Below are 27,962 nucleotides of genomic sequence, written 5' to 3' on the forward strand. Positions count from 1 at the left end.
TGTAGGTTTTAAATATCTTTTTGTAGTAGATAATCTTATTTACATTGATACAGAATCATTTTACATTCTTAGATCAGACACTAATAGATGCTTTATTTTAGTAAATTAGGAACGAAAACAAAAAGGAAACTATTTGTAAGTGTTCTCCATTAACCTCTTACCACAGCGGGAGGGTCTGAAAACACAGGAAACCCACACATCCTGCAAGCCAAGGCTGGAGTAACCGTGTTTTGCTCTGGCTGGATGGTGGAGAGCCTTCAACTGCTTAGACTGCTTTGTTTTTCTGAACATTTATACAGAAAAAGACAATGATTCTTAGCACTGAATAATTTAAACACACTTCTGAAAACAGGTGTCAACAGTGTAAGTGGTAAGAGCCAAGCCCTGGCAGGAGGCGGGGGCAGGGCTCCGGGTCAAGGAAGCCGGCAGTCTGGCCCAGGCCGTGGCCAGGGAAGGCTGTGGGCCAGCAGAAGGGCAGCGGCCCCACTCACGCTGGCCTCAGAACAACAGAACTCAATACCCCACCCTGATGGGGCGGGCAGGGGGACTGTGTCCCAGCAAAGGTGACAGCCACGTAACGAGCAGCATCTCCAGGGGCCCAGACAAGCAGAGGCCCCCACGTTCCAGCTGCTTGGTACCTTTGGGAATTAAAACAAACTCCAAGAAAAGCAAGGAACAGATGCCCCTGCTGAGGGGTGGATGATGCTGGTGGGGCTTGCAGGCCCCAAATTCCTGGAAAAGACAACCTGTCAGGAAAGTCTCATTTCAGGGCCTCCCAGAGGTTTGATGAGGGGAAAATTAACCACTTCACTACTTGGTGCAGCTTAAAGCTTTGTTTTTAAGCTGTAAGCATGGCCTTTAATTCTTTACTAAGATTTCCACCACATTTGATTCCAAATTAGAGTTTTGGCTCTGCAAGAAGTGTGCAGCTGTCTTACTTTCTGAGCCAGAAGAAGCCAAGTTACTACCTACCAGTGGGCAGGAAACTTCTACAAGCCCTTGGGTATGCCACGCCTTACTGCCCAGGGGCTGTCCACCATGACCATTCTGTGGAGAGCTGTGTTGTCGCATGGTTTTGCTGTTGCCAAGACGGTCCAGAGGCCTCTGCAGGCAGGGCTCGGTGCTGCTGTTCTGGAATTCTCCTGTCTCTGAGGTGCTCTGGCCATGAGGAGGGGCCGCTGCTCCTGGCCTAGTTTCCAGTGGACCGTTTTCCTGAGCCAAGACACAAGCGGTTACGGTTCATTGACACAGCAAGAGCAGCACACCCTATGGGTGAGCTTCTATCATCCCTGTGAAGGGCTATGCCAGGAGCGCCAGCCACTAGGAACACACACAAGTAAAAAGTGGGTCCCAAGACCCCACAGTGAGCAAGCATGACTCCCGGCATCCTCCCTGAGTTACACAGCCCTATGCCCCCGGGGCAGGACAGGTGCTATGAGACAGGCAGGGATGGGGCAATCTGAGTTCTAAGCCTGGCTCTGCTATGACTCACGCTCTGTGACCGTGGGCAACCTGGTTCCCGCCTCTGCGGGACGCAACACCCTTGGGAGCTGGTGGAGGGAGGGCTGGGAGGCAGCCCCCAGTGCAGCCTCTCACTGCAGCCTGGTTCAGCCCGGCACTGCCACTGCCATGTTACCTAATGCAGGTGTCTCCATGGGCCGAGCGGCATGGCTCCAAGGGGAGCCAGACACACCGTGCCTGAGACTGGTACCTCTTCCAACTGCAGGGGCGTGGGGCTGGGGTTAGATTGGTTAAAGTGAGGGAAAACGGGATTAGTTCACAGAGGGAAACAAAGGGGAGAAACCTCAAGGGCAGTTTTCCTACCTCGGCTGGGTGTCAGGAGGTAAACATTTTCTTAAGTTTGGAAAGGAATCCCTCCTTGTTCTCCCCAGCCTCAGGCCTAGCCTTGCTGCCTGCGGAGCTATCCATGGTGCTGCCACCTGGGCACAAACAGCAGAAAGAACTGGGGTCAGGGTGCACACCTCCACGTGGCCCATCCCAGGCCCCGCCAACCCCCACCTGGCCACCCAGGGGCTCATCACTCAAGGAGCCACCACACATCACCCTGAGAGGAGAGGGGACCACCTGCAGCTTGGCCGGGGCTGCCTCACCTTTTCACATGACTGAAGCAAACAAGCCACTCTGCACCTTAGTGTACCCCAACAGCTCCCCAAGTCACCGACCCACGCAAGGGAAATAAGAAACAGAGCCAGACAACCACCAGCTGCCTCAGTGCCAGATGCCTTCCATGCCAGGCCACAAAGCTTCCACATTAGCTCATTCAATTCTTAAGATAATCTGACAGGTAAATTTCACAGATTAAAAAAACAAAAACAAAAAACGAAGGTTTTTGTTAGGTGGTTTGCACAAGGTAAGTGGGAGGGGAGAACTAAGTTCAAACCTGAGCAGTCGGACCCCAAAGCCCAGGCTCTTCACCAATTCACCACTATGCCAACAGCTCTAAGAAGGTGAAGAATACACGTGGAGACCAACCAACCAGCTTCCATACTTCGTACGTGTGCACGTCTCTGGGATACTCAGGGAGGGACTCAGTGCCTCTCAGAATCCCAGCACACGTGCAGTTCTTACCTGTAATGTTGGCAGCGGAGGACCCTGTCTGTCACTGGACAAGCTGTCCCTAGCTGGGGGCATCTACCTCTAAGTGCTCCAGATAAAGGGAGGCTGCTCCTTGTCTCTTTAGGACCCAGGCTAAGACTACCGAGAGCAACTCTGATCCATAAACGCATCATTGTAAAGATCTGCCAACCACGAGGCACGGAGGGCAAACTTTCGTTATGAGTTAGACTACAGGCCTGTGCTCTTAATTGTAGGGCACGTTTTTAAATGCTAAGAGAGGTATGCCAAGTATAGTGGGTAGCAGAGGAAAAATTGGTCATGGTCCCCAAGATCTGTCTCAGACACCTTCCTCAGTGAGAGGCCAGGGCAACAGGCCCCCAGCAGGGTGAGCTGAGGTCGTCCTGTCCAGCCGCCTGGGCAGTCCTCTGGACTGGCCTGCTCTCGGAGCACAGGAATGTCCTCAGAGAGTGGTGGCCCGGAACAAGCAGGTGCTAACAGAAGTCTGAGCAATCACCAGAGCCAAGGTGACTGACTGACCCCCCATTCCCAGGGCTCTCCAGTCGAGGACCCAGGCACCGCACAATCAGCACAGCAGGCCCCTGTGAGAGGCCATTGCCAAGTGTGCTCTCCCCTCAGTCCCTCACGTCGCCTTTCCTTACATAAAGGCTTAAGTAACAAAAAGGACTCTCCAAACACAAAGGGATCCATAAACCAGAGATTTCCCATCACTCCTGGGCCTCCTAGAACAAAGAAGAGCAAGAGTATTGGATTTCATTATGCCCTTGGTAAGGGGATGGCAAATCTTCATGTGTGCGCACGCACGTGTGAATATGTGAATTTGCATGTATCACACTAAGGAGTTACAGCTGATGGAGCTTTCAACATGTGCCATGTACTGTGTTAAAAGCTCTACCTCCGTGATCTCATTTAATCCCGTAGAACCCTATGAAGTACTGTGTTTCTGCGAAAATAAGACCTAGCCAGACAATCAGCTCTAATGCGTCTTTTGGAGCAAAAATTAATGTAAAACCTAGTCTTATATTATAGTAAAATAAGACCGGGTCTTATATTAATTTTTGCTCCAAAAGACGCATTAGAGCTGATTGTCTGGCTAGGTCTTATTTTTGGGGAAACACCGTAGGTGCTATTATTATCCCCAATTTCAGATGAAGAAACTGAGGCTTGGAGAGATGAAGTAATTTCCCTAAGGCTTCACTGCTGATAATGGCAGAGGTGGGATGTGAATCTTCTGAGATCAGAACCCAATTTCTTTTTTCTTTTTTTTTTAATTGGGGAACAGTGTGCTTCTCCAGGGCCCATCAGCTCCAAGTCGTTGTCCTTCAATCTAATTGTGGAGGGTGCAGCTCAGCTCCAAGTCCAGTCGCCATTTTCAATCTTTAGTTGCATGGGGCGCAGCCCACCATCCCATGTGGGAATTGAACCGGCAACCTTGTTGTTGAGAGCTCGCGCTCTAACTACTGAGCCATCTGCCCACCCCAGAACCCAAGCTCTTAACCATAGTCACAAGGGGGCACAAAAACACTCAGCGGGGGCGGCCGGATGGCTCAGCTGGTTAGAGCGCGAGCTCTCAACAACAAGGTTGCCGGTTCGATTCCCACATGGGCCAGTGAACTGCGGCCCTCCACAACTAGACTGAAAACAACGGCTTGAGCTTGGAGCTGAGCCCCTGGTGGGTGGGCTTAGTGGTTGGAGCATGGTGCTCATAACACCAAGGTCGCCTGTTCAATTCCCACATGGACCAGTGAGAAGCAACGGCATGAGCTTGGAGCTGGGCGGCAGGTGGACAGCCGGTTGGCTCAGTGGTTAGAGTGAGGTGCTCATAACACCAAGGTCGCCTGTTCGAGATCCACATGGACCAGTGAGCTACACCCTCCACAACTAGATTGAACACAACGACTTGACTTGGAGCTGAGCTGCACCCCCGCCCCACAACTAGACTGAAAAAACGACTTGACATCCTAGAAAAACATATTGTTCCCTAATATTCCCAAATAAAAAAATTTTAAAAACCACTCAGCTAGCGCCATCATGCTCTTGCCCCAACACTGCTAAACTAGTCACCCCGAGGGCAGGTGGAAAGCGGTTGTGCCTCACGACCATGGTGGCATTTGAGCCATGGCAGCCAGTGTGGCAGAGCCAGAAGAAGCACCTGGTGAGCTGGCTGGCTCATCACTCACAACAGAAACATAAACAACCAGACAGACATGCACCCAGAAATACTCCTCATCCGTTACCACCAGGAGCACAGTCTTAACTCTTTCTAGTTTAAATCTGCCTAAAAGGGGTATGGGCTCCTTCAGGAATAGTTACTGGCCAGGACATCGAAGGCTATAAGTACTGAATTTAAAATTCTGAACCAACTGTTAGAAATAAACTGTGTGCTTCTGCACATAAAGTCTATAAATACGTATATGGCGCCCTCGTGCTCTCTCTCTCTGTCTCCCGATTTCTCTGAGGACTAGCCTGGGATGAGAGGAGCGACGTGTCCTTACGGGATGTCATGGGCACTTGGGCGCATTCTCGTCTCATAAGATACCACCACTAGCGCTGTATTCCCAAAGCTGCTTTCAACAGTGCTGGTACACGAGCTCTGCACTTGAGAATCAACAGGAAGTGCCCCCGGGTGAAAGTCCGCCTCAGCGGAACAGGCACTGCTAGCCTGTACTTTCAGGTGACTGCGGCCAGAGGACCTGCTCAGCCAACCACAGACAGAGGTGGCACCTGAGGCCACGGGACTCTATCAGACCACACACGGCTTTCCTCAGAAGGGGTGATGCTTCTCTCTCCCTCAGAGCATTTCCCAGCCAAGGGTTGGGGACATTAATTCAGATGAACTCAGCCAACATTTACCATGAACCAGATCCTATGCAAGGCGCTGAGGACTCGGAGGAGAAGCACTGTACTTACTACACTCAACGATTCCAAGTCAGAACTGTTGGATGGCTATTCACAAGGGATGCCAGGGGAAGAATAAGCAGATAACATTAATTCCATGAATCTGTGCCACTGTTTTGGGTCAAACTCTTAGTATTATAAGAAAGGTCTGGCACTTCTTTGGGGGTTCAATGCTTGCCCTGTCTTCCCCAGTTATACTGTAGCTGGATGAGGGCAGAGACCCTGTCTCTCTGTGCATCACGTCTTAGCACACAGTAGGTGCTAGATGAACACTGGTTTGAAGGAAGAGGCCAATGAGACTCCAGGATCTGACTTTTGAGGACGGGACCCACCATACAGGTGGAGCTGTAGGTCTATACTCACAGCCTCCCTCCCGGAGCCGTCTACACACACAGGCGGAGCCAGCAGGACACCTCTCATTCTACTAACGTGTCTCTTCCCTCATCTTCCTCCTGGCTCCGCCCTGCATAAAGGGAGTCTGTGGTCAACGCTGTCAGCCAAATCAGAGAAGAGCAACAACAGGAAGAATTCCCAAATACTGAGCTCAGGAATGGGTTTCTACCGTTAAAGCTAAATGTAGCATGTGCTGTCACGAGAATTAATGATGACCCAGAAACACAAACAATAAGTCTCTAACTCAAAAGGTCACGCAAGTGACCTCAGAGTGCCCCAATTCCCTGTGTCTTTTTGCTTAAACGCAGATTGGGAAAGAAGCTAGGGTCAGCCATTAAGGTTTTCAGCAGCTGCATTAGGGAACAAAAATAAACAAAGGATACTAAACCCACCAAAAACTTTAGGTTTTCTACGTAATTGTATCCATTGCAAATGCCTTCCAGGGACCCTTTCCTGTCATGAAAGCAAAGACACCCAGGAATCAATCTGTATTTGCAACGACTCTCCTGGGTCTGGAACAACACTCTAACTCCCGTGTACTTAGAGGATATTGAAAAGAGTACATTTTATCCCAGGTACCACTGAACTGAATGCAGCTGCTTCGAGTTTAACCTTAGTTAATACGTTTTGTTCAATGCTTGAAATACAGGAGACTGAGGCTCCACTTAAATACACAGGACCCACTGTAAGTGAAGGTGTCAGAAAACAGAAATTGTATGTACTGTCCTATTTGCCTATGTGAACTGCCAAACTAACTTTCTTCACAGTGCAAAGAGAGACTTAACCAAATCCAGGCAGCAGACAGACAGCGCATTCTTTGAAAGCAATTCTAAGATTCTTAAATGCCATTTCAAAAATTATGTCTTAGATCCGTATTTCCCACTGGAATACAACACTGCAATGATAATGGGAATAAAAAAACCAATTTGGCATATCCACTTCACTTTATAAACAACTTTTCAGAACGTATCCAATGCATATATTAAAGTTGAACTATACTCAGCATAATTATAGCAATAAAAATTTCAAAGAAAGAACTGGTAAAGTGTCAGGCACACAAGAGGCTCCCAATAAATCCTGGCTGAACGAGGCAAGAGGGAATTAGCCACCAGGACCAGGACCTATGAAAATACTGAGGGTCCTAAGGACACTCATGAGCTGACTGTATGAGCAACTCTCAACTGAAGCTGTCAGCAAGGAGGTTAAGAAAATGACAGCTGGTGACCACTGACACCCAGCTTTCTACTACAGTGAACGCGGCCCATGTCCTTGCGCAGGGCTCAGCTCAGGCGGACCTCAAGTTCCCGGTGGGTGGGGAGAGGAGGATGGCTGAGAGCTGCCTGCAGAACAAATCGCACATGCTACGTGACTGTGGGAACATTTGGAATTCAGGAAGGAGAGGGGGACGTGCACAATTAAGAGTTATGTGGAATAACTATCCCCACTTCTTTTTAGTTCAAGGATAGAACAAGAAAATAAGGGGAAAGTCTGTGTATCAAACTACTTGAAACAAGTGCCCAATCCATGCGTGGTCAGGCTACAGACAGGATTTGTGGCAGCTGCTTTTTCACAGATGACTTGGTGCCCTGGACTCAATAGGAACTCAGCAAAGTCCATGCAAAGGCTGCTATGGAGGGGACCCCCACATCCCAAGGCGGGGGGGTCCAGGACCAAACCCTCCACTTCACTGGGAAACCTACCCACCCCCAGCTCCAATCGCCTGCTCTGAATGACCCTTTACTAATCTGTCATTCAAGTTCTGAGAAAGCCAGAGGAGCACCCAGAACGCAGACAAAAACAAAATGATGCAACAAGGAGGAAACATGCTGTGCAGCTGAAACCAATTATACCCTTGGCACAGCCTGTCCTGACCGAGCAGGAGCCAAACCAGCAGAGAACCAGCATCAACACACAGAGCACCCCCCTCCCATGGGAACATGGGAAGAGGGCTGAGGCCACCGTTCCCAGGGGCAAAGCTTCTGCCTACAAGCATTTTGGTCTCAAATCATTAATATTTAACTACACTCTGCCGACAGAGCATGACATTTGAGCTCAGGGTAAATAAGGCATTTGCTCACTGCCAGAGGGATTCAAAGTTAGACCTGCAGGGAACAGGCATATTTGGAGTCACGTGACCATGGTTTCTTATTGCTGTGGTAGCTGTTGTTTACAAGACACTCTGAAATCTTGGTGAAGCATTCTGGGTCAGGAATGCATAAAGCTTTCCAATCAATCCATCTTCTCCCTAAGCTGCTACAAGGAGCTCTCATGTGGGGATGTGCCCAAGGTCACAAGACGAGTGGCAGAACCAAGGCTAGAACTCAGAAGAGCAGCTGAGACAGCGCTGCGGCTGGCAGGAAGCAGTCCCGTACTCCACAGAGGGGGGAGGAGTGGGACTGCACACGGCTGCTCTGAGCCCTCAGCTCCCCTCGTTCTCCTGAGCTCTCTGAGGCTCCATGAAGACCCGTAAGTGGTAACCCCGTCCTGAGGGACGAGAGGACGCCCAGGGGGCCAGGCCGCCTTACCAGTGCTCGTGTTGGTGACCCCGTTGACTGTCCCCTCCACGTCGGTCTCGTCCTCGGCGTAGCTCAGGATCAGGCTGTGTTGCCGGCTTGTCAGTCTCCTGTGGAACAAGCAGTCAGTGTTCGAGTGTTCCCGGGGCAGCTCTTTAAAGAATGAGGACGTGGCCAGTTCCCCCAGAGTGGGAAATGTGGGAGCCCCCCGACCCAGGCAGAGTGCAACCCCTGACCCTACGAGCCATGCCCTCCAAGCTTCTGTAAAGAAAATCTCCTAAAATACCCTAAGCTGTTTTAAACAACTGTCACTGTAGCTGTGCTAAATAATTTACGGGGGCGGGGGGAGCTTTTCTAAGTTTGTGTTGTGTCTGTGGCACACGCGCATACACACGTGGGTGCACGTGTGCAGACAATTATCTCATCCAAAGGAGTGCTGGAAACCCAGTTGTCCCGAGCAGCGTGGGCACGCCTGGTGTGCACGTCCCACCCTCTGCCGGGACCTTGCTCCGAGAGGACACACACGGCCTGCCCCACGATCCGGTTATAAATGTGTCTCTCCCCAGGCTATGAGCACCCTGAGAACAGTAACAAAATCAACAGCACAGCAATCGGTAAGCATCCCCTCCGTACTCCTCATCCGATCCTCCAAGTCACGGGCAACCTCTTTCATGATGTCCACTTTGCAGGCGGAGGACTTGGGCAGGACACACTTGACTCAAAGGGAGGAGGACGCTGCCTCCGCCTCAGCGCTTCCCGGGGCAGAGCCACAGTCGTGGCAGGCAGTCTGGGGTGCGGGGCCACCACGCTGCCATGCTCGGCACAGGCCCTGGCAGGTAAAAGTCCCTCCACTGGCCCCTGCTCGGCGGGGAAAGCACAGAGAGGTGGCGGGCCCGTGGCTCAGGGGGCGCTTACTTTGGAACTCTTATCTTGACATGAATGTAGTGGTCTCCGTAGCCGTAACTGTTAATCCGGGGGATGCCTTTCCCACTCAACCGAATCTTCTGGTCTGTCTGGATCCCAGGAGGGATCTGAAAGAAAAGGAAACCTGTGGTTTTCCTTGGTTTCCAGTTGCTCAAATGAAAACATTTCATTACATGAAGACAATCGTACTCCTTGAAAAGGACTCCCATTTGGGTTTCTAGACAGAGCCTGCCAACAACCACATGGAAACTGGCTAAGCTGGGGTCCACCCTGAGCTGACCCAGTGATGAAGGTGTGGTGGCAGGTGGTCTGGGGAGATGAACCGAGGGAGGGAGCTTGGAGAGCCAGACCTGGGAAGAGGCAAAGCCAACACAGGCTGTGTGGCCGAGGCTGCTCCCAGGCCCGGTAGAGGATGTGACCCAGGGCTGCCATTCCTGGTGACGACACACCATGGTTTGTGACTCACACCCAAGGAAAGGCCAGACATTTCTCCTGCCTCCCCCAACCTCATCTCCCCTGAACCCCCTACATGCTGGTTGTTCACAGGTTCTAGCCACTTGTCAGCTATTTTCCATTTTAGGGGAAAAAATAAAGCAATGGAGAAGGTGGCAAGCACATTTATTCTGGCCCTCTTACCGTCACGTTGATTGTCTCGTACAGGCCCTGAGCTCGGGCTGTCCCCCCGAGAATTGCCTGAGCTATAGAAATGAAGAGGTCAGAGTGGATGTCCGCGCCGTCCCTCCGGAACACAGGGCTTTTCTCCACCTAGGGCCAAGCACGAGACGGGCATTACGCAGAGAGGTCCTTCAGGAGACGACGGCAGCCCTGAGTCTCAGCCGCCCAAGCCCAGGGCCTGACACGTGTCGTGCTGCTCCTGTGTTTGGAGTGCAGCACTGAGGGAAAGAACGCACTTTCACCAAAGCAGAACACGGCCAGCCCCGGGAGTTACACGTCAGAGTCACGTCTACACGGCAATGCAGGAGTGCCTAGATTTCCTCAAGCTCAGATCAAACCGTTCCATGGCGAAGGGAAATAAAGTAACATTGGCTTTCTGAACATAAAAAGAAAATCTCGCTTTACTAGAAAGTAAAGAGAAATACACACAATACAGCTACGAAGGCAAAGACAGTTTGCCAAGTGTTCATTTGCCACAAACTGCCTTTGAGACAGACTGACAGCAGTAGAATTATTTTGATTTTACAAGCAATTTGTTATGTATCAAAGACATTCCTTGCTTCCAGTGATTTCTTCTCTGTCAATTTCTTCTGTTATTAGATGGAAACAGAGTCTGAATTCTCTACCAAACTTTTCTCATCAATTGGCTTCAGCTTGCTGCCTTTGTCTGTGATTTCTCAGTCTAGAAGATTCACTCTTCAGATTTTTTAAATTATGAAAAGTTTCACATGCATATAAACAGCAAAGTAGATAATATAACTCCACAAATACAATGTCACGGATGCGGGTAAACTCGCCTTGCCCCCTCCTCAGCCCTTCAGAGTTCACTACTATGCTGAATGTAGTATTTATCATTCCTACAAGCATCTTTTTACTTTTATTATATATTTGCATGTCCCTAAATAATATAACACCAAATTGCGTGGTTTAAAACTTTGTACCGATGATCTTCCCTGCATCCTCCTGCAACCTGCTTCCTTTCCCTCCTCTTTATAACTGAGAAGTCTCGTGACACATGTGGTCCAGTTTCTTCCCACTGCTCTGCGGTCCCCTGTGACCACAGCCAAGTTCACCTGGCCATTCATTCTCTTTTCCAAGGACAGCAGGCTGTTGCCAGTGTCTTGCTATGAACGAGGCTGCCACACACACCTTGTGCCTGCCACGTGCTGCACCCGCGTGGGTTTTTCGCAGGTATATATATAGCTAGTGGAACTGGCAGCAGAAGGCGTTATCTCCTTTAAGGTTTCCCTTATCTCAGAAAACCAGATTCGCCCTGGTATATACTCGGTAAAACTGTACATTTGGCACTTACTGTTTCTACCACCAATTTGATACGCAAATAAAAACACAGGGAGATGTTTTCTGTATTCTTATGTGTCCTATGTTTCCAACTTATAAACATCTTGAGGCAGCTTTGTGCTCTCCACTCCCCCACAAAAGCTAGCTGGTAACACATTTGATTGCTCCCCTTGGAAACGTGGATGGCAGGACGTGCCCGTGAAGCTCCCGCCTCTTCCCTGAGGAGCCCCAGCCGGCCCCTCTCCAGGGGGCTGTGCAAGCAGAGCACCTACCCTGAACGTGACGAAAATCTCCCGTTTTCCCACAGGCATCCTCACAGTCTGGCCATCCTCCACTCCTGTGAGAACAAAAGTTCCAAAGAAAACAATTATGTGGGGACCTCCCAGGGAATGCTCTTCCCTAGATCCCTTTACAACCCACCGAATTCCTTGCTCCTTCCTGTTCTTTATTAACAGGGAACACCACAGTTATCCAACATGGCAACAAGTACGACTGTCAAAGGTGCACCACACAGTAATTCATAACCCACCAAGAGCACCTTCTTTTCATTATTCAAGTTTGCAGAACACCTGTCTGCTGGCCGGGCTACATAACACCGCCGGGAGCGCACAGTCCAGTAGAGGAGACGGGTATTAATCGAATAACATTAATAATGTGTCATTACAAACGGAGCCGTGTTCTTACGGAAAAGGTCACACCTCACGCAAGGTGTATCTAAGGCACGGGGAGGATTCCAGAAGGGACAGCACTTGAGTTGGGAGCTCCAAGACAACAGTTAACCGCTGAAAAGGTGGAAGGTGAGTTTCAGACACAGGGAATGGCATACTCAAAGGCTCTGTTCTGGGAGGCATTACGGCTCGTTCGAGGAGCTGCATGAAAGTCAGGAAGGCTGCAGGACAGGCAACAGGGCAGAGGTTAATAAAAGGGGAGGTTGGAGAGGCCAGCAGGGGCCGAGATAGGAGGTCATTTGTCGGCCCTTAGAAGTCACTGAAGGGTCTTCAACAGGGAGAGTGATGTGATCACACTGCCCTGTGGAAAGAGCACCCTGGGATCGAGAGCCGCTTGGCGAGAGCAGTCACAGGCGCCCCGGGGTCCAGGAGGCGGGGTGCTGGTGGAGACTGGGCTGGCCGTGGGCAATGCTGGCCTCACGCACTGAAAACGAAGGTGATGGAGGAGCCCCTGCACCGTGCATGGGGAGCAGCGCGCACGTCAGGCCCTTCTCCCCTGCGTGACATGGAAGTGCAGATTTTAAGGATAACTGGGGCGAAGAGGAAAATGCAAGGTGGTTATGCTTCTTCCTCCCGTTGGGGGCTCCAGGGCCTTAACCACGGCTTTCACAACAGCCGAATCACAAGGAAACAATGGCTCAGCTCTCAGCCCCCTGTGCAGGAGCCCAGAACCCACCGGCAGGCACGGGGATCACCACTTTCTTCTTCTGCTTGGCCTGTCCCGTCCCTCTGCACACCACACAGGGGGATGTGATGATGGTGCCTCGGCCACCACACCTCCGACACGTGGAGCGCATCACAAAAGGACCCGTGTTAATGGTTTCCTGATGAAAAGGAGAAAAACGGGACCCTTAAGGACACCGGGAAATTCTGACGGCCGAGGCTCCGGGACCACAACATGCACAGGAGTAACATTCCATTAAAGACTTGTGTGTTGGGTGGATATGCACGACAACATGCTGCCCAAGAACCCAGGTGCACGGGCTCAAACTGCTCATCTGACCTCAGAACCCACCGACTGCGGAATTCCAAATCACCCAGTTGATGACACGAGACTGAAAAGTGAGATACTGCCTCTCTATACAAGTTCTTGAAACCCCCTGGGAGCTGAGCAAGTGCCAGTCTGGTCACTGAGCTTGCTACTGCCCCCTCTGTCCCCTTAGGGCCACATGGAAAGAAAGAGCTGGACTGAGTTTACCAGTTCACCCCCCAGGGTCCCCTCCCACTGTCCCCACCCGCCAGCACGGGTACCCAGGAGCAGTAAGGCCAGCGGCTCCTTCAGTAGTCACGGTGCCTCCTCCTGGAGTGTCTTCTGCCTTAACCCCCTCCAACCCATCTAAACCCCCCCAATCCTTCAGAAGCCTCCCCAGCCCTCCCAGAGCTGCTGGGGCCTTAGGATTTGTGGCCACGCCCATCAACTCCTCCCTCACTTGGCATTTTATTTAACCTTAACGTCTCTGGATTTTTTTTTTTAATTATCAAATACACTCTTGTGGCAAATCAAAGGACAGAGATATATAAGGAAAAAAGTTATGAATCTCCCCACCTTGACTCCCAAGGTAACCGATTCTATTAAGTTCATAATTTGAAGTATTCTTTCCACAACTCACTCTCTCTCCATAAAAAAAGGTCTTTTTTTTAAAAAGTAAAAATGTTATATGGGCCGGCCCAGGGCTCAGGTGGTTGGAGCTCCATGCTCCTAAAACCGAAGGCTGCCAGTTTGATTCCCACATGGGCCAGTGGGCTCTCAACCACAAGGTTGCCAGTTCAATTCCTCGAGTCCCGCAAGGGATGGTGGGCTGCGCCCCCTGCAACTAAGACTGAAAGGACAACAACTTGAAGCTGAACGGCACCCTCCACAACTAAGATTGAAAGGACAACAACTTGACTTGGAAAAAAGTCCTGGACGTACACACTGTTCCCCAATAAAGTCCTGTTCCCTTCCCCAAACAAATCTTAAAAAAAAAAACAAACAAAAAAAACTGGGGAAAAAAAAAAATGTTATAAAGAGAGTATATTATACATATTGCCCGGCAACTTGCTTTTCTTCTTATCTTTATGATACACCATGAACATTCTTCCAGGCCAACATATAGAGATTTTGTTGTCCATTTTAATATTTATGTTTCAATGCTGCAGAAAAAAAATCTCTAATATACATCCTTCTGTTCTGATACCTTTATTTTTTGTAAGACAGATTCCCAAAAGTGAAATTGCTAGGACAAATAATTATATTTAAAATTTTGCATGTTATATTTATTTGAAAAAGCTAATATGTGTGCCTGGTACAAAATTCTACACTAAAAAAAAGGTACATTGAAAAGTTAAGTGTCAAAAAAAAAAAAAAAAAGAAAAAAGAAAAGTTAAGTGTCTTCCTCCATCTCTAACCCCTAATTATTCCAGGTACCTTGTTTGGAGGCACAGCTATTGTGATATTCTTGTGTATCCTACTTTATATGGAGACACACTTCAAGCCTTCTATGTGCATTACAAGTTGTCAATAAGCCAAGGTAACATACTATGCACATGTTTCTGCAGCTTTTGTTCTGTTTCTACAATTTAATGACCTCAGAAAGCATTTCCCATCAGTGTAGTTTTCCATTATGTGGATGCACCACGGTTTTTCTCCTCCTGTTGGTCACTGAGATTGTCCAGTCCTTTACTATTATACACAGGCTGAAAGGGACACCCTCTATGTGTATTGGTTTTACAAGTATGATCTGTAGGATACAATCCCACAGAGAGACACACACGTAAAGTTTTAATAGTTACTGCAGCTTCCACTGCCAAAAGCCAGGGTGGTTTCCACTTCCATTATCAGGTACGTGAACACTCATGGCACACAGGCTTGTCAGCATGGCATAAGAGCTGATCTCCGTATGCCAATCTGGAGGGGGAACCAAAGGCATATCCTTGTTTCCCTCTTCTTTTCATCTTGACCAGTTTTTCTGAAGGGTTGTTGTCTTTTTCTCATTATTCTGAAGGAGTCTTTTACATATTAGGAATACTAATCCTTCAGCAAATGTGCCGCAAATATTTTTTTCTCAGTGTCAAACATTACATTTTGAGGGAAATAGACTTCGGCTTTACTATCTTACTTTAATGGTCACTTCAGAAATGTTTGTCAAAAATTCAGAAAAATTCAGGGTGTTGGAGAAAGGACCTTACAAGTGAGAGGGAACTGGGAACAATCAACAAGAAATATCTAAATATCTGTAACAAGTTGGCAGCAACTCAACTCATAGAATAGCAGCCGCAGGAACCCTCATCCTCTCTAAGAGCGCCCTCTAGAGGAGTACAAGTTCACTACAACGTCGTTATTCATTTCAAAGGGGAAGGTAACTACAAAGAGCGTGGCGGATACCACTTTAACTAACTGCTCATTATCAAATGTAACAGCCTCACTACAGGACAAAATGACACCTCATGACTCATAACATGATCCACTGAAAAAGGCACTATACCGCTGAGGTATGAACCCAAAATGAAGGAAATTCTACAAAACAGCTGGTTTGTAATCCTAAAAAATGTCAAAGTCATAAAAGGAAAAGAAAGGTTGAGAAACTGTTCCAGATTAAAGGAGACAAAAGATATGACAAGCAAATACTACATTAGATCAGATCCTGAACCAAGGAGAAAAAGGACACTGTAAGGACAACTGAATAAATTTAAGTACAGATTGTATTGTATCAACATTCAATTTCCTGATTTTCACCACTGTTCTGTGGTTATGTAAAAGAATGTTCTCGTTCTTAGAAAACACACACTGAAGTATTTAGGAATAAGAAAAGAGAATGTCTGCAACTTACTCTCAAATGCTTAGGGGAATGTGCGTATGGGCGTGTGTTGTGTGTGTGTGTGTATGTGTGTGTATGCACACGCATATGTGCGTGTGTATGCATGTGCGTGTGTGTGCGCACACAGAGAATACACACCCAGGGAAAGAGAGGAGGAGGGAATGAACACACCAAAAATGACAAAGCAAACAGCACAAATGTTAACAATTGGTGAAGCTGAGAAAAAGAAATAAGGGAGTGGTTCTTTACACTGTTCTGTAAGTTTGAATTATCTCATCAGGTCACCAAAAAGAAAAAGAATAAATGATTACACTTCAAGCAAAATATAAGTGTCCCCAGACAACCCCCAGTTGGTTTCAAATTACCAAATTATCCCAAAGTGTATTTTTAGAGAAGACAGCAGAATTCCCTTGCTCTGTCTGTCTTGTTGACCAAGACAGCAGAGCACTCCTGGAAAACTACAGAAGGTTCTAGATAAGAAAGTCCCACCTAGTTATGAACTCTCAAAGCCCTAGATACTGCTGAAAAACTACCCAGAGGAGCACAGGAAAGAGGAATGGTGGGGAGAAGTGTGGGTGGGCCAGAGGTTGGGGTGCCCTGGCACGCGGGGGGCTCTGGCTCGCTCTTACCATGCCGGAGCCGCCACAGTAGTGGCAGTGCTGCAGCTTGGTGCCGGGCTCGTTCCCCTTGCCGTCGCACCGCTCACAGGTATCGGTCATGTTCACGATGAACTCCTTGTTGACACCCTTGGCAGCTTGATTGAACGTCAGGTCTAAGATGTACTAAAGAAATCAAGGGACAGCGCAGCATGTCACCTTTCTTAAAGTAAGGGAGGGCGCTAGCCAGCACTTGGCAGTTACTTACTTTACTTTCAAAGACTTTAGTTTTTGGAGCAGTTTTGGTTTCTAACAAAATTGAGAGGTACAGAAATTTCCCACATATCCCCTGCCCCCCCTCCCCCCACATACAGCCTCTCCCATCATCATCACTCACTCACCAGAGGGTACATTTTTTTTATCATGAACCTACACTGACACATCATTATCACCCAAAGCCCACAGTCAATATTAGGGTTCACTCTTGGTGGTGTACATTCTCTGGGTCTGGACAAATGTATAAAGACATGGATACATCATTATAAAATCATACAGAGTATTTTCACTGCCCCAAAAATCCTCTGTGCTCTGCCTATTCATCTCTTCCCACCAGTTACTTTACTTCTTACTTTGCTTACCTGTACTCTGCCAAGGAAGAATGGGTGGGACTCACTTTACTGATTCTGCCCTACTCTCAGGATTTCTAAGAGGTAAAGTTTTAATTTGAGTGAAAATGTACTTTCAACAAACTGTTCATGGATAATATTTATACACTGTCCTTAAAACAGCTCGAAGGATCCATAATCATAATTTACAACATAAAATGTTCCCCTTCTCTTCAACTAGTAGTCTTGTTAGGACACAAACATGGAAGAGGTACGATTCAGCATCTTCCTACTGGATGGAGCTCTAGATAAAATCCACCCTGATAAGGAACTCTTGGAGCCTTAGGTGGTTAAGCAATTATAAGATTAAAGTCAAAACGGATCTGCACATGATTATCTACCGTGTTTCCCTGAAAATACGACCTTGCTGAAGAATCAGCTCTAATGTGTCTTTTGAAGCAAAAATTAATATAAGACCTGGTATTATATTATATTACATTACATTGCATTGCATTGCATTACATTACATTAATTTTTGCTCCAAAGACGCATTAGAGCTGACTGTCCGGCTAGGTCTTATTTTCAGGGAAACAGGATATGTGATTTTTCAAATACTGGAACTATTTCCTACCAAAGTGGCTGCTTTTACTTTTTCTGTAAAAAACAGAAATCTGTTTGCATCCCACTTAGCAGCTAAAATTTGAAACGGTTTTTCAAAACGAGGAACTTACCTCCTGAGGCTGGCTGAATACACTCTGGAAATCTCCAAAAGAAGATGAGGAGAACTCCCCAAAGATCTTCCTGAAGAGCTCCTCTGGGTCAACAGTGGGGCCTGCCTTCCAGTAGCTCTGCCTGGGGCCTCCGGCCCCAGGATCGAAGCCAGCAGAGCCGTAGGTGTCATACTGCTTCCTCTTCACTTCATCACTCAGCACCTACCGAGGACGGCACAGTGGTCAGGCTCTCCCGCAGCTCCCGAGGCCCAGGGACACAGACAGCAAGTACAGATAATGGTATTGTCACCAACGTTAAATGTTCTGATTTGACAACTGTCCTGCAGTTATGGGAAGTAATGCTCTTGTACTTCAAAAATACACACAGAACTACTTAGGAATAGAGAGATACAATGTCTACGACTCACTCTCAAATGGTTGGGGGGGAATGTGCACACACACAGAGCAGATATGTGTGTATAATATCCTGTATATCCTGAACCCTTCGACATGACCAAAGTGTGGGCAGAAGTTCCTCTTTTAAATAACTCTGGGATTATTTGATTACATTTTAAATTCCTCCAGGGCAGTGATGGTCGTCGACTTTTATAAGACCCACCATCCCTACCAGGTAGCGATGCCCTAAACAGGAACAGGGTGATCAAATGGGTGCGGAATTAATCCAACAAAGAATTCCCAGACCCGGCTACAAGTCAAAATGACCTGGGGAAGCCCTGTTAACAGAGACTATCGGGTCCTGTTTTTCATTGAGATTCCACATTAGATCCAGCGTGAGACCTGGGAACGTTTTTTTCTTCAATGAAGTGATCTGGCGCAGGACAGAGCCTTCACACTGGACCTGTGACCTGTCAGGTGGCGCTGTGCGGCACACTCTGACACACACAGGCAGGTGAGTGACAGTGAGAGCACACACCGGCGGCTCACGCTACCTCATAGGCCTCCGCCAGCTGGGAGAACTTCTCCTTGGCTTTCGGGTCATCCTTATTCGTGTCTGGGTGGTATTTCTTGGCAAGCTATGGGAGAAAAGGGTACATTATTATGACATCACAAGATGATTACTAAAACTGAACCCCAAATATCAGTCACAATCTCGCCTCCTTTATAGCAATTATCTTTCTAAGACTTTACAAACAACAGCAATTCTTAAAACAAGGTTTAAGGCATTAAAATAAACCATCTCTTCAAATCTGAGGTATGTACACATTTTTCAACCACAACAAATCTCTACCAAAAATAACAACTAATTATTTAGAACTTGGCACCATTGAGAAAAATGAAAAATAGTGGATCCGGCACAACATTATCTAAGTAAAAAGAGAGGGAAACAACTGGGTAGATAAGTAGATGTATCTGCTGTATACATTATTTTTGGAAGAACATACAACAAACTGGTAAAACTGATCGCTACAGGAAGGAAGAGAACGAATAGGAAGGACAAAGACTTTTCATCGTGTACTCCTTTTCACTTTTTGAATTCTGAACAAGAGGAATATATTACCTATTCAAAACATACATTTAAATATTAAAGAAACAAAACCTCACTCGGCTGTCCAGAGCACACAGGCCTGCTGAGCAGCTCTAAACCGAAGGTTGCCTTCTGGCTGCACTGGGCAGGGCTGTGTGCTTTGTAGGTCGTCCCTGTATTTGCTGTGGCCACTGAGCTTTCCCAGTCTGGACTAGCACAGGTCCCGTATGTAAGCGCAAGGAGCTGCACAGAATCCTAAAGCTGACCGTGACTTGGGAGGCCGTCTGGCTGCATCACTGCCGGAAGCTGGCTGCTTAGCTGCTTCTGGAGATGCCGGTCCTCACGCCAGCATACGGAAGCACTTCAGTGCTGTATGCTAAGCCCTGAGAGGGGAGGAGGGGGTGCCTCAAGCTTGGCTAGATCACAGTGGGCTACATGGCAAGGCTGGTTCCAATGCCAAGGCAAGAATGTCTGTTGGCTGGTCCCAAACGCCAAGATAGGACATGCTGGAACGCTCATGAGATCAGCACAAGGCAAGGAGAGGCCTTTTACAGTCAGAAAGACCTGTATTTTAGTCTCATGTATGCCATGTACGGGCTGTGCGGCCTTGCTTGTGTCATAACCTCACCAAGCCTCTTGCATGAGGATTAAATGACGTAACACAAGGTCTAACCCCAGTATCTGCTCCATGAAGGCTACTTAAAAAATTTCCACAACTGAAAACTTGGAATAGTCCCCTACTGTCTCTTAAATTAAGTCTCTAGTACTTGCTAAGGGCCTCAAATGCCCCAGCAATTTGGCCCCAGCCTCCATGTTTTCAATCTTCTCCCACCCTTGCATCAGGTACCTTACCCTTCAGCTCAAAAGAAGAGACATGCTATTCACTCTTCCAGGATCTCTGGTTCCTATCCCCATGCCTTTGTTCATTCCATTACAACCCAGTAATAAAAGATAACTCGAAAAATGGGCAAAGGATCTGAACATATACACAGCAAATGGCCGATAACCACATGGGAAAATGCTCAACATCATTAGCCAGCAAATCAAAACCACAGAGACACCTCTTCACACCCACTGGGGTGGCTAGAATGAGAAAGACAGCTAACAGTAAGTGTGGGCCACGATGTGGAGCAATTGGAAGCCTCACACACCGCTGGTGGGAATGTAAAATGGTGCAACCCCTTTGACGTAGTCTGGCAGATCCTCAAAGTTTAAACACAGAGTTATCATTTGACCCGGCAATTCTCCTCCTAGGTATACGCACATACCCAAGAGAAATGAAAACACAGGTCTACACAAGACTGATACATGGATGTTCACAGCAGCACTACTCGTAACGAAAGAGTGGAAACAATCCAAATAGCCATCAGCTGATGAATGGATCAATAAAATGTAGCATATCCATGCAATGGAATATTATTTGACCATGAAAAAGGAACGAAGCACTGATACGTTACAATGTGGATGAGCCTTGAAAACGTTAAGCTAAAGGAAAACGTTATGCGACAGTAAAAGACGACAGTCACAAAAGGCCTTATATTGTATGCTTTCATTTCTATGCAATGTCTAGAATAGGCAAATCCATAGAGACGGAAAGCAGGGTAGCAATTGCAAGGAGAGAGCAGAATGGGGCCTAAGAGCTAACGGTATAAGGGTTTCTTTTTGAGGTGTTGAAAATGTTCTAAAATTGATTGTGGTGATGATTGTACAATTTTGAATAAACTAAAAACCAGTAAATTTGTACACTTTTTTAAAAAAGAAGAGGAAGTAGCCATAGAAGTCATAAGCTGTTAGGTCTGATTTTGATCAGTATTTGGTTCACAAATATTGGGCTTAGATAAAGTTTTTGCTCACCCATTAAAAAAAAAAGAGGGCAGATGGGTGGCTCAGTTGGTTAGAGCATGGGTTCTGGGTGATGGGGTTGCCCACTGGATTCCCCATGGGCCAGCAAGCTGCGCCCTCTGCAACCAGAATGAAGTCAATGAGCTGCCGCTTAGCTCCTGGGTGGCTAAGTAGGTTGGAGTGCATCCTCTCAACCACAAGGTTGCCAGTTTGACTCCCACAAGGGATGGTGGGCTGCGCCCCCTGCAATTAACACTGAAACTGGCACCTTGAACTGAGCTGCCGCTGAGCTCTTGGCTGGCTCAGGTGGTTGGAGCGCGTCCTCTCAACCACAGGGTTGCCTGCAAGGTTGCCCATTCGACTCCCACAAGGGATAGTGGTTAACACCAGTGACCTGACCTGGAGCTGAGCTGCGCCCTCCACAACTAAGATTGAAAGGACAACAACTTGACTTGGAAAAGTCCCGGAAGTACACACTGTTCCCCAATAAAGTCCTGTTCCCCTTTCCCAATAAAAAATCTTTAAAGAAAAATTCAAGAATCTTGCAAATTTTTCATAAAGGTAATTTATTATTGCGTGTAATTTACATTTTATTTAATTTAAAGATCTCTTCTTTATTCTGATATTATGGCTTTCCTATTTTTACGGTATTAAGATGCTCTTTCTTTTATCAAACAGCATTAATAAACTGTTGTTCTTTTTAACATCTACAAAAGCTGGCAATCCTACACTGGTACCCATTTTTTTCATTTTAATTTTGTTATCTGAGCAAAACTCTGGGAACCACTGGTCTGGGTAACTCACATGCCACTATACCAATCAGCCCTAATATGTTCTGGGATATGACGATGGGAATTTCATACTTTCTGCGTTAGGAGAAGAAATAATTCTAAGTCCATAAACTTTTATCTGAATGCAACGAATGACTACCTAAAACTTAAACCAGCATGCCTACTCATTCAGAAGGTGCAGAATAAATTCAAGTACAAAAACAGCTGTGGAAAAAGACTTTTTTTAATCTCTGGTTCTGACTCTCCCCTTCTTTCTGAAGCATTACCTAGTACAGCATCATGCACTGAGAAACAGTCTAGCAAAGCTCATCTTTACCGTATCATCCTGTACTGTCAGCTATCTGTGTCCTATACGTCCAGGCATACACATTGCATTGATCAGGATCAGACTAGAATAATAGCGTTCCTTCTACAAATCTTGTCTCTAAAATCTGGCTTCCATACAGACCTGGTAATAGGCTTTCTTGATCTCTTTCTGGCTGGCATTTCGGGGCACTCCTAATATCTGGTAATAATCCTCTTTGGCCAAAGGGGTGCTCGTGTGGAAAGAGGCAGCACAAACAAAAGGGTAACTTTGTACTCCTAAAAAAGAAAAAAGGAAAGAAAATCACTCCGGGAATATGCTCACCAAAAGGAAATTGTAAGTAAACAACCAGCCAGGTTATACCTGTGAAGGAGCAAATAGGTCACAGCTTTAGGGGCTGTCCTCCTCCAAGCCCACTGGAGACCGAACTCACTTCAAAAATGGTTAAGGCCGCAGTATAAGAAGAATATAAAACAATGTCAATATAAAACTGGGTGAGGCTGATCCTACCACCGCCGGAGCCTCATTTAACCACCAAAGGAACCGTACCCCAGATGGGGGCTGTACCTGGAGATGATTAAAAGGGGACTTGGCTCCTGTTACTCTGCCTGAGCACCTGCCACGTGCCAGGTATTCTCATATTTTGTCTCACTGAAGGCTTAACAACTCCCCATGTTCTTTCCCTCTACACGCAACCTTGGGTGTCTGCTTATCGGGTGGTACTCTGCATGGTCCCCGAACCAGCATCAACATCAGCTTATTGGAAATGCAAATTTTCAGACCCCACCCCAGACCTGAATCAGAAATTCTGTAGGTGGGGTAGAGCCTTGTTTAACAAGCCTGCAAGGTGACATTCTGTCACAGGCTCAACTTAAGAACCACTGTGTTGAAGAAATGGTTCTCAGTCTTTGGAGTCACACATCTCTCAAAAGAATCTGATAAAAGCATTGACCCTTCCCCTAGAAACAATGCATATATAGACACACAAGGTTAAAAGGCCCTGTGCCAGAACCTCTGTTTGCCAGAGTAGACAACCTGAAAGGAATCAAAGCACATGGCAAGCAGCCATGGGCCCTGCCTTCTTTCAGGCCTCTTGCATCAGCAGCTGGGAGGAAAGGCCACCAGGCACATCTACTCGCCTGCCCTTTGTGCATGAAGCAGAGCGCTAACTTGGACTGGCCTGTCACAAACACAAAGTTACTCTACAACCTGGAGTCCTGCCTCCTAACCCCACCCCACCCTGTGACAACTGGGAGATGGGGCGTGCAAAGTTGGGGAAAGGGGCCAAGTTACGGCAGAAGGGACAGGAGGGCTAAGAAAAAGACTGAGCATCATGAGGCAGCTCCAGGTTTCTAAGTCAAACGTTCGCCTGTAGGGAAGCTTCTGTACTCACTATTCATTCATTCATTCATTCATTCATTCAGCAAATACAAATATTTAGCATTTATTCATTCAGCAATTACTTGCTGAGCACCTACCAGGCACTAGCTCCATGCGGGGGACATGGCAGCAAACCATCTGAGGGCACTGTCCTCCTGGAGCTTACATTTAATCAAGATCTTAACACTGTATTTGGCACAAGGATACAAAATGAATGAAAATCAAAGCCAATGCCCTCAAGGAATCCCGGTCTAGCAGGGAGTGTGGGAAGGCAGTGTGTGAAGAGATTAGCACACAAAGACAGGCAGAGTGAGGATCTATACAGAGGGTCACCTCACCAGGGTTTCTCAATCTCTGCCCTGTGGAAGAAGGGGTGGATGAAGGGATTAGTTTCCTCTTGCAGGGGTGGGGCAGGGAGGCGGGTGCTGTCCTACTGTTAGGGGCAGAACTGTATCCCCCCTCCAAATGCATATGTTGAAGTCCTAACCCCCAGCACTTCAGAAGGTGACTGTAGTGGATACAGGCTCTTTGAAAGAATCCTGACAAAACATTGACCTTGGACTTCTAGCTTCCAAAACTAGAATAAAAAGAAAATAAATTTCTATCGTTTAAGCCACCCAGTCTGTGGTACTTTGTTATGGCGGCCCTAGCAAACTAATATACTTACCAGTAGTATGTATTATAGGATGTTTTGCAGCATCCCTGGCCAACTAATTGCCCAGTAGCACCCCATCCGGTCCTCCCTCCACAACTAAAGTCTCCAGACATTACTAAACGTCTTCTGGAGGGTAAAATCACCTCCAGTTGAGAACCACTGGTGACCCAATCTAAGAAATTCAGGGAAGGTCTTCTAAGGCACATACTGTTAAACTGTAGAAATTAGCGGGCTAAGGAGGGGTTTGAATCCATCCAGATTTACATCTGTAGTCCTGGCGTGATTTGCAACAGCATCCCCTTTCACTTTCAAAAGTGCCCCATTTGGCCACTAAATCTTCTGATGACCTTAGGTTTGGAGGGAGTGGTTCAGTCCTGTGCATTTAGGGACTGCAGGTGCTATGACGTAACTACTAAAGACTGTGTGTGCAGACATGCCTGTGTATGGTGCTCGTGGGGACGGTAGAGGGGTAGTTAGAGACGATGATTAAAGGGGCCTCGGAATAAGCAGAAGGGCCTCTGAGCTACGCTAAGGAGTGTGGATTTTATCAAAGGCAGACGTCTGGGGATGAAAAGTGTTTGCCCTACTTGCTTAAGCCCTAAACTTAGGAAGCCACTGAAAGTGTTAAACAGGGAAATGGTCAGGTTTACACGAGGAAGACCTCTCAAAAACCAAAAACCAAAATCAAACAAACAAAAAAACCAACTAGTTTTGGGAGACTACTTAAAATTAATCTGAGCCCAAAAGACAACCAGGGTGTTGAGCATATCCAAGAAAAGCGATAAACAGACAGGAGAATGAGAAAGAATGGTCAGAATGATTAAAATCAGAACCAGGAAGAAAATCTGTATTTTCAGTAGCCCCAATACTTGGTTCCTGTTGCTGCTTCTTAGATTTTCTGGAATATCTAAAGCAGTGTGGAAGCAGTAGGAGTTAGAAGAACACTGCTGTCTTTCTTTAGTCAGATCTGAGGCAAACACTAGAGCTATTAGGTTGGTGCAAAAGTACTTGCGATTTAAAAGGTTAAAAATAATTGCAAAAATCGCAATTACTTTTGCACCGACCTAAACCTTTGTAGTTTCCTAGTGTTCCTACACTCAATCCCCTCTTCATTTATGAATGAGTTACCCTGGCCCCCTCCAGCTGCAGCTTCAACATCATGAGCAGAGAACTTGGACTTGGGTTAGCATGATGCAAAACTGCACACGAGTAAAGAGAAATCATATTTAACTATTATAAGTTTGATGACTTTTGACATTATCCAAAAGGCATCAGTGATTAGCAATAATTTAGAAAGAGTTCATTTAATAGGCAAATTTTCCCCAAGATATGACCAATAAATGTCTTGTTCTTTTTAGAATAACCCAGAATAGGATCAGCCTCCAAGTTGTTCCAAGAATGCCCAACCCAGTGTCAAATAACTGCCTTCTTTCTGCCCTTGGGAGAGGAGAATTTAAAGTGTTTTTATGTCATCTAATTGAACTACTCGATTTGAGATCACAGACCAATGTTTGAGAGTTGAGTTGATGACTTTAGATGTGGTATCAGAGCGCACTTTGAAAGATGCCACCTCTCACTTGATACAAAACATGCCCATCACAGACTATAGCGTGCGAGATGACTGCAGTTCCCTAGTAATGACCACATACAAGGCTCAGTACTTAGTGCTTCTCTCTCTCTCTCTCTCTCTCTCACACACACACACACACACACACACATCAAAAATGCTCCCCAACTTGTACAAACGTAGTATGAACATATTTAGCTTGACATCAGAAAATGTTACTTAAACCTGAAAATGACCACTTTTGCTCATACTGAGAAATACTGAATGACATCACTCCAAATAATCCTGAGGAAACCTGGGCATACTGCTCCATTCATGAGGAAATACAGGTGGCAGGAACAGAATTAAAAAACTGGATCACTTGGCCACAACCAAATCCAGTCTCGTATCCCCAGTACCCAGGAGACTGGCTGGCATATGACAGACCCTCAATAAACACCTGTGAATGAATGAATAAATTTTCAGTTAAGGAAAGAGAGGCTCAAAGGGATCAAATAATTCACCCAAGTCTGTCTCTCTCTCTCTCTCTCTCTCTCTCTCTCTCTCTCTCTCTCACACACACACACACACACACACACACACACACACACACACAGGTGAAGGTGAGTTTGCTCACTGTACAAAGTAATCACAACTACTGGTATTTAATGACAGTATTACAAAACTGGACCCCAATAGGAAATTATCTTGTGTAAATTGCCTTGTTAGGGCCCTTAATTAATAATCTTTGTAAAGTTATAGTTTAAATATCATTTGCCCAAATTCTAGGGGACAAAAACAACTAGCACAATTCAGGCATATAGTTGGTTGTTCAATGATTCCTCCTTCCTTCTCTCTGTAATGAAAGTCACCCAACACATAGCATGAGAAACTATCATGGCTAAGCACTTAAAGGCTTAATAAATATTAATTCACTATCACCCAGGCTATTAAGAACGCAGTAGGTTTTGAATGAATGCTCTACCACTTTTCAGCTTTGTGACATTCTACAAGTTGTTTAACATCTAAGCCTCAGTTTATCTATAAAAATGGAATAATAACAGTGTCTATCATGTGGAAATGATCCATGCTTGGTACATAGTAAGTGCTCAATAAATGTTTGTATTATTACAATTACCAATTTAAGGACCTCTAAAAGAGACCGTTAAGTGTACCTTGTCGGATTTGGGACAACTCTTATCTAACTTTATGACCTTGGGCAGGTCAGTTCCTCTGCTAGAACCTCAGTTACCCATTCTTTAAAATGGGCATGATGACGATTCCCACCTCGCTGGGCTATTGTTACCGTCAAGTGAGATGAGACACAAGGTGCCTAGCATAAGATCAGGTATTCACCCAATGGCAGTTACCTCTTCCCTTCCGCTACAGGCTACAAACTGGAGGGCAAGAAGGGACTAGGGGAAGGGAGCAGCAGCATCCCGGAAAGAGGCCTCCAAAAAATGTTGACAGAGTGGTGAAGGTTTATGGCCTACGTTTTACCCCCGCCGGCGGGAGCTCCACGCAGCTCTCCCTCGTTCCCCGCTTCTGGGTACCCACTTGGACCTCTCTGCCTCCTGCCTGCCAGTCTCCCCAAGCAATTCCGTATACGCGTCGGAATACACCCTCCACCCTGCTACCCCGTAGCTGGAGGGAGGAGAGTCACCCCTTTCCAGGCCTCTGAGGCCCCACTCGGGCGCTGGAGCCTGCCCTTACCTGTGAAGTTGACACCGGGTCTCAATGTCAGCAGCGCCCGGGGGCCGCGAGCTCCCAAGGAAGGCGCGAAGGTGGTAACACTCAGCTTGAGGCCCAGCGACGCCCCCACTACGCCCCCCCTGGGCGGCCAGGCCCCTCTCCCTGCTGCAGCTGGCAGCCGGGGGGTCCCCACAGCCACCAGCAACCAGCGTGTGGAATACAGCGCCGCCATCTTGGCCCGGGGACACTGCGCCTGCGCCACCCGGCTCTAGCAGGCCTTGCGAGAATAACGCGCACGCGCAGCGCCGGCACCTTTGGAGGCGGGGACCGCTGCGCGCGCACGCAGAAGCACAAGCGTCGCGCACGCTTAGCTGCACCCAATGCGCCTTCCTAGTAGCCAACAGCGAAATGAGGTTTGCTCTAAAGAATGCCACTAGATATACTTGCCCTGGAGAACCTCGCAATTCTGTGCTGGAGGATCACGACTGCACCTTATCTGCATAAGGCTGTGCTTGAGTGTAGCTGAGTGTGAC

At 47.2% G+C, this 27,962-nt stretch overlaps 1 protein-coding gene and 1 long non-coding RNA gene across 3 annotated transcripts; one reads left to right on the forward strand and one right to left on the reverse strand.

The window, feature by feature from the left end:
- Window positions 1-2: 2 nt before the first annotated feature.
- Window positions 3-27,690, reverse strand: DNAJA3 (DnaJ heat shock protein family (Hsp40) member A3). 2 transcript variants are annotated; one of them, XM_019756405.2, is made up of 12 exons: window positions 27,451-27,690; window positions 22,301-22,434; window positions 18,684-18,767; window positions 17,755-17,955; window positions 16,452-16,604; window positions 12,702-12,849; window positions 11,570-11,634; window positions 9,960-10,088; window positions 9,315-9,430; window positions 8,412-8,509; window positions 1,825-1,940; window positions 3-1,212 (listed from the first exon to the last, which is right to left on the reverse strand). In XM_019756405.2, exons 1-11 carry the CDS (start codon window positions 27,659-27,661, stop codon window positions 1,837-1,839), a joined length of 1,443 nt encoding a protein of 480 aa, XP_019611964.1. In that variant the 5' UTR covers window positions 27,662-27,690; the 3' UTR covers window positions 3-1,212; window positions 1,825-1,836. The 2 variants fall into 2 exon arrangements, with proteins under 2 accessions (XP_019611964.1, XP_019611965.1); XM_019756406.2 differs by lacking the exon at window positions 1,825-1,940.
- Window positions 7,593-10,348, forward strand: LOC109460738 (uncharacterized). Its single transcript, XR_002139555.2, has 4 exons — window positions 7,593-8,352; window positions 8,966-9,013; window positions 9,089-9,235; window positions 10,093-10,348. It is a non-coding gene; the product is annotated as an uncharacterized LOC109460738 (long non-coding RNA).
- Window positions 27,691-27,962: the final 272 nt, after the last annotated feature.

Source organism: Rhinolophus sinicus, linkage group LG18, assembly GCF_036562045.2.
Source record: "Rhinolophus sinicus isolate RSC01 linkage group LG18, ASM3656204v1, whole genome shotgun sequence".
Taxonomy (NCBI): Eukaryota; Metazoa; Chordata; class Mammalia; order Chiroptera; family Rhinolophidae; genus Rhinolophus; species Rhinolophus sinicus.